Genomic DNA, 17,344 nt, shown 5'->3' with positions numbered 1-17,344 from the left:
CAAAAGAACAACCAAAATCTATAAAAGCAGCTTAAGAACAATCACTTACTGTCATATTATTCAGTGTATCTTCAATTAGATTTAAAGTATAAATTTAGATTTTATATAACAAAGGTTTTTTTTCAGATTATTCAACAAAGTAAAAGCAAAGAATCAAGAAAAAAAAAGATTGTGTTCTCCTGTAAACATGGCATGTTTGGAAGTGGAGGTATTGGGTACTATCATTCCAGATACTACTGTGCAGATCATAAACACTGGAGTTAAGCCCATTTGGCCATTTTGCCTGGGAAGAAATCCTATTCATGGTTTTCAAATGTTTTATCTTTTCCTGTAACCTTCATTCAAAAGAAGCAGTTCCTTTGAAAATGCATTTCTTACTGTTCAAAGTTTTTAAATTATTCATGAATGAATATTTTCTGTTTTGGAAGGATGTTGAATGGCAACAATTACAAGCTGAATACTAAGCTAAAAAAGCATTTTGTACACTCCATCCCTTAGTTTTTAATACATAAAAAAAAAATAGAGAAAAAAAGTAGAGGATCATCCTTGAGAGGCAATTTTGGTGAAGCATCAGTGCTCTGGGGCTTTTGATGGAGGCATCACCATAGCCAGTGGTAAGGGCAGCTTTCACTGCCATCCCAGACATTTGTGTACAGACCTGGAGGATGAGGACATACAGTCATTTGGATTGCAGCTCAGTGCAAGTCTTTCTAAGGCTGTTTTTTCAACTGGTTTTGGCCACTCTGAGGGCTAAGATTGAAAAATTAACTTCTCCTGGCTCTTGGCTCCTCCCTTGTGCCAGCACTTGTGCTCTTAGAGATAAATAAGAAGTTAGACAAATTATCCCACTGGAAGTCATAAAGAAAGCAGGGAAAAACCAGCAGGGAGCACATGAAGACAGAATTGCTCTATGTAAATCCCCAAGGTCATCAATTGGTGTACCAAATTCCAGGCTGATATTTTTTGGCTTGTGAACATTTAGAACACATGTGAGATGTATGTGAGATGGACAACTGTACAGTCCGTTCTAACTATCAAGTTTTTAAGCTGGTTTTGATCAGCATCTACCTTAAAGAGACATGAGATAATATCTTCTCTTGCAGAAAAACCTGTTCAAGTGGCCCTTGATTTTTCCCATGCATATCTGTAAGCTCCCCATCTTCTTAACGGTGCTGGTATATATGCCAGCAAACCCTTGGTATAAATATGATGATAACAACTATTCAACTTACATGAAAAAATCACATATTACCACTTTTTAAAAACTTTTTCTTCTTTTAAGCTAAAATATTGCCATGATCCAGCTGAAAACATAACCTTCCTAATAGTTTTACTTGTATAACTAAAGGAGTGGTAAACTGCAATGGTGGCAAGAAACGGCTGCAGCCTTTCAAAGTGTTTCTGCCAAGAGAGGAAAATATAATTTCAAACTATCTTCTTACAGTTTGTATGCCCCTACATGGGAATATTCAGAGAAATTAAAATGAGTTAAGTACATTTGCTATTTCAATGTACAAAGTATATTAAACCTCCTGTCTAAATCTCTCATCTAGGAATAAACAATCTAATTAAGCCTGTTTATATTTTAATTGATCCAAGAAAAATGGTCAAAAAATTAATTGAACACTACAAAGACTTTCTTACTCACAAATAAAAGTGACCATGAGTGGCATTTTTCATGGAAACAGTTCATGTGAACTAAGCCTACTCATGTATTTTCTTTTAAACATCATTAGGGCATAAGTGGGCTAAGCTAGTAAAAGGCCAAGCCATGCTATTTCTGAAGGGAGTAACCATAGAGAAATCTACTGTCCTTTAATTAAAACAGAATTAATTTGTACTATTCACTGAATCATATAATTTATCTATGTATTTGTCATGGGTTAGCAAAGCATAGTCCCAGAAGTGATGTTCTTGCAAAGGGGTGCTTACAGCTTCCTCTGCGACCTAACAGAACCTATCAGCTGGCCAGTTTGAATATGGACAAGTTTTTAAGCCACTGAAAATTGTGACCGCCTCTGTGATCCACACTTAAGAATAGAAAACCCCGAGGCAGGTTCTCTCTGTCTCGTTTCCGGTGCTGGGACAGGTGGCTGCGGGCCCCATGTGGGGGCCAGCGGGCCCAGCCAGGCCCTGCTCAGGCCAGGCCATCCTGGAGCCGATGGGCCCTGTTCCACCCGTGGAACCCCCCCACAGCCCTGCTGTGGGCAGCCGGAGCGGCTCAGCTCCCCCCCCTCCAGTGCAGCCAAGATTCAGCTGAAGCTGCACCGCTGTCCGGCAGAGATCATGTGAGCAACAGCGATAAGCAAAATTCCAGCTGCAAGGCCTAGGTGAGATTAACCCTTTTAGTGCTGTGAAGAGCTGAAAACCTGAGAAGAAAGAGGAGGTGCTTAAAGCTGAAATTCTGTTGTAAAGCTATGATGTATCAGAGTACCCATTGGAATTTCATGAAGGCATGGGGGGTGGAGTGTTCAACTTGTGAGCAAAAGCACCTGCGCTGAGATAGGCAGATGCTGAAGCAGCTGTAATTTCATGAGAAGTTTGAACAGGGAGAGATGGAAGCAATGAGGACTTTTGCTCCAAATGGGAAAGGAGAAAACCTCAGTTCCTAGAGATGCTCCCAGAGATAGTCCTAGAGATGAAGATGAGGAGGACTCTTTGCTCCCAGGGAAGGGGGAGGGCCTCTGTTCTTAGAGATGAAATGCTCCCAGAGATGGGTGAAGAGAACTTTTGTTTCTGAACAGCTCAACCTTAAATTTTACCCCACTAATTCAAGAGTGGACCCTCGAAAGCAGTTGTGGGAAAAGCTGCAAGTCGTGGGAAGGGACTCACATGCGAGCAGAGAACCAACCCGGGCGGCTGTCTCGTTGTGATAATTTCTCCATAGCATGGGCAAGAGAGACTCCTTTTCCTAAATGGACTGAACAAGGTTATTATGGAAGTGGTAAACAGACTGAACATCTCAAGGGTTGTCTTTCTACATTGTCAGTGGGAGAAGGGAGAAAGGGGGGAGGGGGAGGAGAAGTGTTCTGAAGGTGTGGTATGATTTTTTTTTTCTCCTTTTAGGTCTGTTAATAAACTTCTTTATATTCTTTCAAGTTTGGTGCCTGCTCTGTGTTTCTCCTAATTCTTATCTCACAGAAGGTAAATAGTAATGAGTATTTTGGACCAAACCACTACAGTATTCTTATTTAGAATTTTACTTAACTAAAATCTGATTATGGATAGGGAAGGAACTTGTACTCAGAATCTTTTTGGTCAAATTATCCTTATGGAATCACAGTTGTCTGTAAGGCATAACAGAACTCAAGCAAATTTTTTGTTAGTGAATTGTCTCTCTGTTTCAAAAATTTACTTGGAAATAACACCACTTGTTATTACCTGTTTTTCATACAAACTCTGGTATGCAGTAGCTTCAGGCATCATGTTATAAAACAAGAAAGTAAATTCACTATTTTGAAGTCCTGCACTAGTCAGTTTTAGTGTTTTTTGTAACATTCAACCCAGTCTCAGTCCAGGAAGATCCACCAAAACAGTTTCCCTACTCTATTCCACAGATTTGCTCCATTTCAGAATTTCTTTTGTCCTAATTTTTGAGACAAAAAGGCATCAAAATAAAAAAATAATTAAAATTTGGTTTAAATTAAATAAAGATGTTAGTGTCATTGAGTATTTTAAAATTAAAGTTTGGTTTAGAGAAACTGTTTCCCAGCTCACTGACCTTGCTGTATCTCCTCCAGCCTCACAGCCTGCAAGACAGTCCACGTAATTAAGATATGGATAAAATTTCTGTTTAATTTTAGCAATGTATTTGTTATGTTCTCAGAGCTTAACTTGAAAATTATAAAGAGCTGTGCTTGAATTGTTTTACAAATACAAAGTAAGAGTACCTACTGAAATACTTTGCAGACGTTTGTCACAATGTAACTGCTACAAATAATGTGTAAAATACTTCAGATTTAAAGTATCCTCTGACCTCTTTTTTGTCTAAAGCAGCATACTCAGCTTCAATGCTTTCAGCTTCAGGATCACGTGAAAATACCATTCGAGATTCCAGGTTAAGAGCCAGCTCTTTGTGGTGCTGTTTCTCTGCACAGTCACATGGGGTATCTTTATTTTCATTTTCTGCAAACAGATCTCCACCATGTTTTACTAGAAGCTGAAAAGTAAAACAGCAAAGTAAGCAGCTATTAATTAGCAACTCTAATAACACCATAAAGAAAAGGCACATTAGTTAAGAAGACAACAAAAAAATATGAACAAGAAAAACAGAGAAACATACAGTAATAATAATAATCTCTAGAAAACAAAGATTCTCTATTGTTATTAAATAAATTACTGCTTACTTTCATGCATAATTATAGCTATATCCACAGTAATTCCAAAGAACCACAAAATCTAAGAAATATGTTACAAGGCAATGCTGCACAAAGTTAGGTTTTAAAGATTAAAATTCTGCTTTACTGATATGGTCAATGCCCCACAGAAAATGAGGGGCCTGAGGCCCTCAAGCATGTGTCAAGATAGAGCTAGAAACACCTTTAAAAATTCTTTCTACATGAGTACAACTCCACCATTTGTATACTTGTGCTGACAGAAAATAGGAGATTCCTTGAGTAGGAGAGATGAGATGATACCAATTCACAGGGAGCACAAACACTACTGGCAGCTTTACTTTGTTTTTGAGGACATGAAAAAAGTGAAATGAAATAATGTTAATTCTAGTAATTCTCATACAGTCCAGTATGGTGCCATTTCACCAACCCCTTCTCTTGCCAGTAACCTCCCTCCCCAAAGGCAGTCTCTAACTACTAAACCCTTGTGCTGCTCTGCTTAACTTGCTAACTTGTTCTTCTGCTATAAACTGACCTGATATAAGCAAGGACAGCATATGCCACAGATTTTAAAGGCCCAAGTGGACCATTCTGTTGATTTATGATGACACCTTTATATCATTACTAAAATGATTCATCTCGTTTCTAAATAAAGTCTATAAACATTATCTCGCCTTCAAGTTAAGATCATGATGTCTGTAACAGCACTATCCAGGGGATTTTAAAACACAGGTTCTAATTTTTATACTTCTAAAAAACCCCAAATTTCTCCAAAGTTATCTGTTCTTCACATAAGCCTTTTAGATCATGACCAGACACTCCTTAATTTTTTCTTCAGTAGAAGAAAAAATTTCCTTCACCTGTCACTGCAGAATACAGAATGTCTTTTACAAACCCGGATTCATTCTTGTAGATTGGGAAACCTTTCCCACATCCTCCAAAATAAAAAGAAATGCAAACCCAAAAATACTGCAGACCAGTGCAACGACAAGATTTAGTTGAGAAGATATTAGTGTCATTAAATATTTGATCTTCATAGCAGAGTATCAGACAGAAATACAGGTAATATTGGGACAACTACCAAGATACACAGCCAACAGTTAACCTTTGTTCTATCTAAACTTAACATTGCCAAAACTTTGTTAACTTGAGTATCATATTTTGTCTATTCATTTTAACCTCTAAGAGAAATTTTACTGAGGCAACTAAGACCTCTTCTGAGGGGAAAAAAAAAAAAAATATATATATATATATATATATTTGAAAGAACATTCCATAGACTTATGCAGCTCAAAATGTAATCTGCAAGATGAGGAATATGTAAAGCAAAAAAGTTTTTAATAATGATCCCATATTTCTCTAGAAGCACTGTTAAAGTCTTATGTTGCTTGATTAATTGAGATTAATAATCAAAACAATCATATTAGCAATTTAAACAATTGTAAAAATACCATTTAATATGCCAAATATACTGTGATAGTGTGGAATGTATCTGGATGAAATCAAATCTATTCAGCATGTAAGTTATTATTGTCTATTCAATAGTTTGAGATAAGAACATTAATTTTGCCCAAACTATCTTTAGCAATGGGTTCCACACAGCTGTTTTGCTCAGAGAAATCTAACACATGTGAATGGAGCAGTATCAAGACTGCATATTTGACTGCCAACTCTGAACTAGTCAGCTAGTAGGTGCTTCACCCACAAGGATCTATATTTGGGGTTTCCTTCTCTTATTTGGGTGGGGCAGGGATAAGCAAAGATATAGAACTGGGGTTTTCCTGAAAAGTGCTGGAAAGCGAAGGAGACAATGAAAGAGGAATGCTGCTCTGAAGTGAGAGTAACCACCGAAAAAAATGGGCAAAAAGCTCTCCTGGGGTTCTAAGTGACCTTCAGTTTACTGGAGAGAGGGAAGACAACTTGAGGATTAGGCAGTTCAGTTTTTTATCTCTTTGTTTTGTTAAGAATTTTAATTCTCAAATACTTCCAGGAACAAAGAGATAATTGTTAAATTCCTTCACTGATCTCTGTTTCAGGCTTGGTGAAGGCATGTAGTGCTCCTGTTCATAAACCTGTTCCTGTTGAAGGAGTTAGAAGGACTACAGACCACAGACTGGAGGACTTAGTATATCGCAGATCCAAGGTCCTCTACCCCCAAGGTAGGGCACATAAAGAAGTTTAAACTTGGGGGTGTACATTATGTTTCTAATGCAGAAACCATGACTAGTTAAGACTTCATAACTCTGGCAAATAGCAATCCACGTGGATCAGACTAAATTCTTCTTCAAAGACAAACTGAAAGCAAATTAGAATCAGAAATGGTTTAGTCAATTACAGTGCCTATTGTCAAGATAACATAACCCAGTTTATATAATTAAATGGGGAGCTAGCAGTCTAGTAACTGGATTTATCTAATGAATCACATTACAGACACTGAGAAATAGAATGATAATTTGTAAAGAAGCACAAACCATGAACTTTAATGATGGGTTTAAAAGGAATTGATTTTACAGTCTGCAGTTAAAAGCTGCAGCCCAGAACCACAATTCACTCTGCAGCAGCTGTGATTCTTTCTGACATTACAGTCTGCCTGGATCTTACTGCATGAGCCCATTTGCTTAATGCTCTTGAAATTGAAACTTCTGAACTGTTGTGTCTATCTCTAATACCACTGAATAGCCCCATTTAGGGACATGAAGGCAGAAACATGCAAAAGACTCCTTGCTCAAATCCCTTGTAAATCTGAAGGCTAAGTTTCTAAATACCAGATACTGAAATATATTGGAAACTCGTTGCTAAAATTTTCTTCTGTTTACCATTTCACTACCAGAAACAACCTTTCTTATGTCAAATCATTTTATGTGAGTGTTTTTCACCAACTTTGTTCAGAGGTCATTAAATGCTAATTGCTGATATCTCCTATTTTCTCATATGGCATGCACATTTGTCCTCTGTTGTATAATAATGTAAATAAAAATATGTTTAAAAGCAAATGTATCTATCATCTTGAGGAAGGATAGATAAAACACCTTTGAGTGAAATGTCTATAGTCAGAACTTATCAGGAAGCTGGACCAGATAAGTGGCACTAAAACAAGAGAACAAGAGCTAGTCCTTTGCAATTAGCTTCTTTACTAAATCTGAAAGAATAAAAACTTGACAATCAAAATAAAAGCAGTAGTAACACAGACCTAGGAGATAGCCTGATATTTGTTTACAAACAAATCACATCACAAGAGGCTCTAAATCAATCTTATAACCATGATTTATTTTGGATGAAACAATGAGCCAGACAACACCTATATGTCATTCAGTTACATGTATATAGTTAGCAGGGTCTGAATGTACTTCAGCTAGCGAAGACTGCATGGTGACTTGCCTCCCTGGTGAAAATCAGGAAGTATATAAATAATTTCTAAGGATGTGTTGAAGACAAACTGCTGGTGTGGAGCTTGAGGAGCTGTAACAACATGGGGCAGAGAAAAGAGAAGGTATTGGGGCAAGATTCAGGCTGTGTTACTGGAGGGTAAATATCAGCACCTAACAGCAGCATCCTCTTAACTCCTTTCAGTACTGAGCAGGGAACCAGAGAGGCAGAGGCTTAAATAATAGCATAGAAAATGGCATCAGGAAGATGGGTTTTCATTTGTTAGAAGCTCAAAAAACTAAGGATGATCTGTATACTAACAGAATGAAAGAAGTGTTGGATACTGGAAATAAAAAGACACTATCTGAACTTCGACAGAAAGAACTAATGAAAAAACTGAAGGTAAAGAAGAATATTCAGTTCAAGGGGGGCACCGCTGAGGCTGGGGAATCGACAAACTAAATGAGAATTCTCAGACAATATCTGAAAACTCGACAGAATACAACCAGCAAACATAATGCGAGAATCATAGAGAAGTTCACAGTATTGGAAAGGTGATGCTACGCACCTTTTCTAATAAACCCCAACCAAACTGATAAATAAACAAACCAACTCTATCAACTAATACTAGTGAAATACAATTCTGGAATTAAACAAACAAACAAACAAAAAGCTTTGGTGATGACCTGACTAAAACTGTAACAATAAAGGTAACATGGCTACTAAGAATAGAAATGCTGCAAGAAAGAAATCACAAAAATAAAGGGAACTTCTGTCCCTGCATCTCCCAAGTATATTTAGGAAATATGTAAGCTAATAAATGACTCCTAAATTAAAATTTCAGACTACATAGGTGACTGGATAATAGACAAAACAGTCAGCAAACACATCAGAGGAGAAGTAGCTCCTGACTGTCCAGAGTAGTCTGCAAGACCTAATTCAAAATGTTCCCATCAAAGAGCCGCTCATTAACAATTCCCAAAGATTCATTAAACTTGCAGAAGAAAAAGACAAGAAATCCACTGTCTACTTTCAAAAAGTGGTACTAAGTAAGTGTGGGAAAAAATCAGAAGAATCTGTGAAGAGAGACAAACAGGACAGAATCGTATGGAAAATAAGAAGCTGAAGCCGTCTAGAGAGGAAGAATATGTAAAGAACAAAGTCTGGGAAAGGTAAATGCAAAATCACAATAAAGAAGGCTGACAGTTTTTTGAGCAGTATATCAAGTGCATAACAACTCAAAATAAATAATTTAGAAACATCATACAGTAAATTGTTCAATGTTTTTGTGAAGTTGGTTGCTGGACAAACTGTAAAAGCAATCTCATATAACATATAGCAGAAAACTGGTATGAACTGTTGGAGCCCAGATTCTCTGTGGATGTACTACGCATACTCTATGAAGGACACAAAAGAAAGTCTTTCAAATTGAAGTCTTGGCACAAGAGGTTCTAGAAAAATCTGTAGACCAAATACTAATATAAATACCCAGCATCAGATGGTACTTATATTCATGAGTCCTAATGAAACTCAAATATGAAACTTCTGAACTATTTGTTATAATATGCAGCTTACTGATTAAATCTGTCACAAAATTAGAAGACAGTAAAAGTAACACCAATACTGAAAACAGCTCCAGAGAACATCAGAAAAGATTATCAGTTTTTACTGCAGAGAGAGGTCACCAGTGAAATCCCAGAGGTTCTGGGACCTGACTGTTTAAGATACGAAGTTGTTATCTAGAAGAGAAGGTGAATAAAGAGGTGATAAACTTTGCTGATGATACTAAGTTACTGAGCGTAGTCTGAATAAACACGAAATTATAAACAGAAGAAAAAGAATGTAAATTTCACATATAAATGCTGAACTCTGAATTAATTGTTACAATTGCAAATAAAAATCTTGACATTAAGATAGACAGACTTATGAAGATGTTAGCTGTTTTCAAAAATGCTAGATGTCTGTTCTTGTGTTCTTTATGTTAAATTACCAGCACAATTAAATACTCGTTCTCATTACTTGATATAGTTTAAAAATAAATCTTATGTAAGACCTTCAAAAGTCATTCCAAATTCTTCATCATTAACCACTACTTTCACAAACATTAAAAAAGCTGGACACTGTAAATTAAAGACATCAAATCTGTTCTTGAAACATGGACAACATTTCAAGTCTCAGCTGCAGAGCAAAATAAAAAGAGCTCTAATTTTCTCTCAGGTAGTTATTTCACTTCACTTTACATGTACAGGATGCCTATGCCTACCTTTAAAGCTTTTTCTCCATTGTTACAGTCTTGTAATTAATTCCAATTTTTATATGTTTACATGAGTCTTCTTCATGTTGAGGAGTTATTGTCATAGAGTTAATGTACCATGTAATCCATTTCTTTCATTTTTCTCTACAGTGTGTTTTGGGCTGTTTATGTTTGCAATTTTTCCAATTAATGAAAAATAAAAAGTTAATTCAATATACCATACCAGATTCCCTTCCCCACAAAAAATAGCCTTGTGAAACATTGTGCATGTCAGTTACTCATAACAATATACATAAACTTATAATTATATATCAACTTTTACCTCGACACAGGTTTTCATCCCTGAGGCAGCAGCATAGTGCAAAGGCGTATTTTTTTTGTTATCGACAGCATCAATGGCTGCTCGTTCATATTGTCCTTCATCCAGCTTTGCTCCCTTCCACTTCAGGATCATTTGCAGACAATCTGCTCTTCTGCAGTCGTCTTCTGAGGGTCGTGTCAGGCGAGGATGAAGAGCTCCTTCTGAGATCATGATCTGAGGTCCCATACACAGCAAGTGCATAGATGTCTCATTGTGCACATTCCGTTTATTTGGGTTACCATCTCTAACAAAAAGGAAAGTTCTGCAGTGGGGGAAAAAATAGAAGAAAAATAATTAGCACACAATTCCATTCATTTCCTTGAAGTGGGAAGTGTGTATTATGACAGGTCTCCTTTTTGCAAAGATTTTGATTAGCTGTGTTAGTGACAAATGTTCTTCAACAGAGAATTACGATTGGACAGCTCTCCTCCATTCCTCTTAGGAGCTGAGCCAAGATCTGGATGAATTATTGAAATATCACTAAGTACCATATACAATTACTTTATCAGTGTATGAGAAAGTTTATTCTACAATTCTGTGTTACATTATGATAAATGTTATTAAGTCACAAGATTGATAAAATAGGTACTTCATTTCTTCTGCTCTGTCCTGAATAACACACAGCATTTGGTAGTTTGCAAATAGATACTGACAGAGTAATTTCTTAAAAATTCATTCTCCTTTTCTGTATCTTTAGTCAGATGATGATGTAGCACTTACTACTTCTTAAAATACTATAAATACTTTTCTTGCCAGCACTGCACACATTGAGTAACGACTATTGACTTTTTCACTCTAGAATATATGGAAGTGCAACATAATGCAAACTCTCCCCTATACAGGTGACAGAAGCAGGCAAGAATTTAAGTGTTCTCTTGAATGTTTTAGAGGCAGTTCAAAGTCAACAATAAACTATTACCCAAAAAAAAAGGATCACCTTAGGAATGAAAGGGAAACAACAGGCTGATTCTTAGAATCACAGCTCTGAATCCTAACAGCACCTGAGACAATACAGCTCCCTGCTGCTTCTTTCCAGCAAGGATTTATAGAAGTTACAATCCAGATCTGAAATGGAAGAAAAATCATACAAGCTCTGTGAATCTGAACTTGCTTTAGCCTTTCGAGGTATACTAAAATAATTTTTTTTTTTCTTAAGGGAGAGTAAATGATAGGCACTGGCAGAGAGGAAAGATCACCTCTTTGAAGGACTGGGGTCAGAGAGACAGCAACGCTGAAAGAACTCCGTGTGAAGGGAGGAAGAACAGGTATTGTTCCCTCAGGTTCCCAGAAAGGTAATACCAGGCTAAATCTGAAGCATGGCACATACATTCAAGAAGTCACTGCAGAAATGCCTGCTCTGTTCCAATAAACCCCCTCACATATAAAGGCTACACAAGTCACTGTATATCTCCTCTCCAGGCTGTTCCCTGACTCGAGTTTGCAAATATGAAAAAAACCAGTTATTCTGGAATCTCCACTAAATTAGTGCAGGGGACTAGGTTCCACCCACCCTGACCACACCCATAAGACTAATGAAAACCATTTTCAATCATTTTCAGGCGGTTTAGCCACCTGAAAGCAGGTGCTGCCTGCATACAAAATCAGATAATATTGCTCTTGGTGAACAGTGGTGAGAAGAACCTGACAAACTTATCAAATTTGACAAAAAAAAAAAGTTCTTTACCTCATTTATTGCCTTATGCTATAGTTAAAAATCTAAATGCCATCTCCTCTTTCAGTTGTCCCTGAATACATCCCACCTTTCTCTGAGTTCACCCATGCTTTGTTCAGGACAAAGAATAATCCTGAAACTATTTTTATTAATAAAGGAAGAGGCTGTACAGGGTGAATGGGAATTTCCCTTTCAGATGTTATTGAAAATAGTCTGGACAAGTATTTCAGTAGAAAAAACTAGGCACAGATGATCTGGTCATGCAATGGAAGAATGTCTTGATAGCTGTTCGGTCAGTCTGATTTCTGTCCCTTCTTTCTCCTGAAAATTGGAGTGGTTTGAATTTAAAATAAAGCTTATTATTAAAACACCATTCTTTTAAATAGGTAGCAACAAACATAAAACAGTCTCCTCTATGTTGCCCTATTTTGGCAGCAAAACTGTTCCTTAGAGAAATCTCTCTTTCATTTCATGATAGCTGACATGATAGATTCATTTGTTAGGCAATATGAATTTGCCAAACTTGAGATTAAAGATCTTGTCAAAAAAAAAGTGACAGCATATTTTGTTTGCTTGAAGTTTTTTGTTTGTTCTCAGAGGGAAGGGATTTAGCTACACAGGCAGAGTGCTTCAGGGCCAATTACATGAAATGGTAAGACTAACCAGTATCAAACACTATCCAAAGTGAATTTGCTTGTTTGAATTAGCTTTATGTAGTATGAAACTTGAGACAGAAAGAAAGGAGGGGAAGGAAGGTGGGTAAGTCGAGACAGAAAGAGGGAAATGGGAAGGAGAGAGAGAAAAAGATGGGGACAACAACACAGATTCTATAGAGGCACTTGGATGTGATCAGCTCTTCACCATAAGGGGAAGTCAAGCCAATCCTGGAAACGCCAACTGAACCCATGACTTAGAGATGACTAGCATCCAAAAAAGGGAAAATTAATACATTTTACATCCACAAATTCATTACTCAACAGGGTTTCATTTTTAACAGTGGTATTTGGTGCATAAGACTTCCACAGAGCAGTGCTGTAGATCCCTGCAATTTGGCTCACAACTTCAGAGGTATAAGAAGCTAAATTTTGCTTGGAAATGTACTGATAGAGTGAAAATATGCATTGCCTATGGGAAGTATCACTTAACCACAAGGCAGACAGACTTTACTCTAGTTGCAGCTTCCAGATTTTGCTTCAATCTGTAGCGCTTTGCAGAATCCAAACTTGAGGTGACAAAAGCATCATAAAAGTGTTGAAGAAGTGACAAAAAGGAAAGGGCTGTAACATTCACACCTACTACTATCTGTATTTGCAGAAAAGCAGCAAGAAAGTCAAGATCACAAGGCTGGGAACTTGAATAATAAACAACTGGGACACATCCTCACTTTGGGAAACTAACAACACAACTATTTCTTCAGGTTTTAATAAAATCGTTAATGTTTGGGGCATGAAAACCACCATATTTACAGTTTTTTACTCTCTCTAAACAAATGCTATATATATTTTAGCTATATATAGATACACATTGTTGGAACTAGATGATCTTTAAGGTCTCTTCCAACCCATACCATTCTGTGATTCTATGCTACATATGTATGCATAAAAAATCATACAAAAATGTACCCATGTGTGGAAAAATAAAACCAAAATAAAAAACGGGTGTAAAATGAAATGATAAAAGTAGTTCTGACAGCTGGAGGCTAAAGCATGTCTGAATATGCTCAAAGACAGTGAAAGTAACAATTTTTGAAAGCAAAGCACTTACGTATACTGGATAAAGTACACGGAAAATGGCACTGTTGCTTTAAGCAAGGCAAGTAAGGCACTAGAAAAAGATGAGCTTCAACAACAGGGTGAACTGCACAGGATTCCCTTTCACAACATCCCATCTACTTCTTGGGTTAGACAGCCCTTGTAAGTACAGCTTGCTAAAGAAAGCTATACTGCAAACTCCAGTGCAGGCATAAACCTAAAGCCCATAGCTTTAAGAGAAGTATGAGCATTAACAGAAGTATTTAAGAGCCTTAAGAGAAGTATGGGTAAGCCATGAGTTACAACAAAATACAGAAAAGCCAAGCCATGTTACCCAGTAATTTAAAACTCATTTGCAATGAATTAATTCATACAATTACTGCATCATTCATCTTTTAACACAGTAGGCTAATACCGATGCATAAAACCTTGAATAACTATGATTATTTCACTAACCAGAAAGTACTGTTCTCCCAAATACACTATAAGAAAACAACCAGTGTACTAGTAAGCACTTGAAGAAATCTTTTTAACAAACATGACTGTTTGAAATAATTTTGTGAAGAGTATTGTGTTTTACCTGATGTTGAAAGCCACATCTAGTAAATATAATTATTGGTATTTTTATCCCTTATACAGTGCTAGAAAGTTATTTTTTAGTACTTAAAAGTTTTTTCTCTGTTTCACTAAGATTCTTAAATGTTTCTTACAGCCCAGGAATCTCCTGCATGCAGTAAAACCCTGGACAGGAGAGAATGACTATTCCTATTCTAAACCAACGAATAAGCTGACAGGTCACTAACCATTTATGAAAGAAAAACCACAGGCTATTATACTGATTTTTTGTAAACCTTAATTCAATTGACCCCTTGCCTAACAACTGTTACTAACACTACCAGAATTTCCATAAACACTAGAAATATCCTGCTGTAGTAAGGAGTGAGGTTACACCAGTGATAATTTGGTTTAAGAGCAAAAGAAGCATCTGAGAGGCTGTCAGTGCTACTGTCTCCACTGCTGATGGAAGTCTGTAAAAGTTAAATCTTTCTTCTGAAATTTGAAATCTTCACAGACATTTCAAGGTCCCTTACACTGAGTATTCCACTCTGGCCTCCAATCCTGTATTTTTCCTAAACAGAATTTTTCTGTTTCTGCCTCCATTTTTTCCCATTCCTATGACTCCTACCACGTATGGTACATCTGGCAAAAGGCATCAAATAATTTCCTGAGTACTCAAACAATTTCTGCAGATTTTCAGAGAAAACCACCAATTTGAGAAGCAAATCCAGACTATGGCACATATGAATAATCTTTTACTTAGAGCAATCTAAGGTTCAAATGGAAATCTTTGACTCTTTAAACATGTGTTCTGCTGGGCCTATTTCCCTTATGGATTTGATGTAATATTCTGTACAAAAATATCACCTATAATGTCTTCATTCTCTCCTAAACTGGCTCTAAAAAGCCTTACCATGTTTTTTTCACTGTGTTGCTATCATTTCACCTGTGATTTCTCCAAACAGCTGGTTTCCAAAAGACTGTTAAAGTGATTAAAAGTAGGTCTGCACCTGGGTCTGAGTTCCAGGTCTGGACTGATTCATGTTAACATCAGCCCTAGTAGGCACCTCAGAAAGGTCTTATACAAATACGCATCAATAAAGAATTTTCTATTCTCTTTACTAAAAAGATGCAAATAGGTTGAAAAGTTTCTCTGGTTTAGTGATTTTGTGTCAGCAAATATAATTAAATATGACCTTCTGTACACAGATAGCAATATTTGGCTTGGTACAACACACAAAGAGGGAGAATGTGCATGAGCGGCAAGGGGATACAACTGAATTCTGGAGCACAGATACAAAGACAGTGCACTCTAAAAGTGAGGAACACAAAACTTGGTTAATCCTTACATTTGTTATACCATGGGCTAATGAAAAATTATGCTTTATTTATGGTTCCTATGCCTGTTAGGAGGAACAGCAGCACCAAAACAGAGATTAAACAATTCCTGGTGCAAAAATGTATCAATTACATCTGGAAGTTTCTAGTAACCAGAACACTATTGTTTTTATTTATGAGTTAAGTTTGGCCTTCCCTTGGACAGTCAGGAATACTGTTTCCAAGATCCTATGCCTCTTCTGGCTTTTATTTCAATATTCTGAGTAAGATTTCAAAAGAAATAGAGCTGAGTGCCAAATCAGAAGTGGCTTCCACTGAAGCTGGCTGCTTACCAGCAGCTTTTGTGACAGTCCTCTGTAAAGCAAAATCTGTGTGATTTGCATCTCTGTCTCTGGCCCTTTCTTACATACATCTCTTGACAGCTAGAACCAATTCTCAAGCATCGGTGTCATCCTTCCACCCTTATCTCCAAATCCTTTCTTTGAATACAATTTTTTTCTGAGACCATCCATGCTGAATTCTCTTCTCATGTAATTGTTGACTATTATTTTTAGATTGGTCTCAAACAAATGTGAGATGAAATAATAAACATGAAACTACCAACGAGTGTGTTCATTGTCACCTTTTAAACACACAGATTTGTATTTCTGCACAGGACAACTATCTTTGTATCAGTTTGTAAATTACCTGGCAGTGTATAATATCTAGTGTTGATATTATTTATATAGCAATAATGAAGAAATTACAAAGTGAATACTATCAAGGTTTGCATTATTTCTATTTCTTAAAAACTGTTTTACAGAAATTGTCTCATCTTTATCTCTCCCTCCGTAAAAATGTCTTCAGTTTATATGTTGCTTTATCTTTAATGACACTAATTTTTATTTTCCTTAAATGTCACGATGATGTAACTTTGTTACATTAAATTGAAAAGAAAAAGTGAATTTAAAAAAATCAAATCATTCACAATCTGTATCTTGGCCAAAAGGAAAACTGGGTCTATATACAGTGTCTGAATATTTTGCTTGAATTTGCATTTAGGTATAAAAATTAATGAGTTATTTCTGAAAAATTTACTTCTGTTTATCAGAAACTGCAAGTCTCTCAATCATTATTCCAGTAATGAGCCAACAGATCTCTCTGGTAAGGAAGCCACGCGTGTTTCTAACCCCAGAGTGGAGTGAAGCCATTTGACACAATGATTCAGTATTTACCAATCAACTCAATGGAGTCACAAACTCTACCTGGCAACAAAATCAGTTGAAATAAAGATGTAGTCATTCTGGTTGGCAAGGACCAAAGCTGTACTCCTCTATAACCCAAAGAGAATTTTACTTTGCCTGTGGTAAAATGTTCCTGACTGCTCTACTAAGAGCAGACAACACAGAATAAGAAACCTTTAATAGTGCACTGCATTAATAGATCTCATCTCACCAATCACTAACAAAGCACTCTTACTCTGCAATGTCTGATTTCCACCAAGCAAAGTAAAATTAGAACAATTTCCTCTGGGTGCAAAAAAACCTATCAGGAAGAAGCAATAACACATTCAAGAATGGCAGCTGTAATTGGAGAGTAAAGGCTGTGTTGTGAGTAACAAACTCATGAGCATCACGTATCTTTAATATACTAAGATTAAAATAATCAGAAGTCAAATAGAAAAAAGTCAGCTTTAAGAGGTAAAAACACAGCAGCTGACTGGCTTTTGAT

The 17,344-nt window shown here is 36.6% G+C and overlaps 1 protein-coding gene across 4 annotated transcripts in view; it reads right to left on the bottom strand.

Moving 5' to 3' along the window:
- ANKIB1 (ankyrin repeat and IBR domain containing 1) overlaps positions 1 to 17,344 on the bottom strand; it is an 89,703-nt gene that overhangs the window by 33,573 nt on the left and 38,786 nt on the right. For all 4 annotated transcript variants that reach the window (XM_069006803.1, XM_069006807.1, XM_069006806.1 and 1 more), the window contains exons 3-4: positions 10,277 to 10,577; positions 3,977 to 4,159 (exon numbers count right to left, since the gene is read on the bottom strand). In XM_069006803.1, coding sequence (XP_068862904.1) covers positions 3,977 to 4,159; positions 10,277 to 10,577 — 484 coding nt within the window. The remainder of the gene's footprint in view (positions 1 to 3,976; positions 4,160 to 10,276; positions 10,578 to 17,344) is intronic.

This window comes from Aphelocoma coerulescens, chromosome 2 (genome assembly GCF_041296385.1).
Source record: "Aphelocoma coerulescens isolate FSJ_1873_10779 chromosome 2, UR_Acoe_1.0, whole genome shotgun sequence".
Classification (NCBI taxonomy): Eukaryota; Metazoa; Chordata; class Aves; order Passeriformes; family Corvidae; genus Aphelocoma; species Aphelocoma coerulescens.
This window is presented reverse-complemented; position numbering and strand designations above follow the sequence as displayed.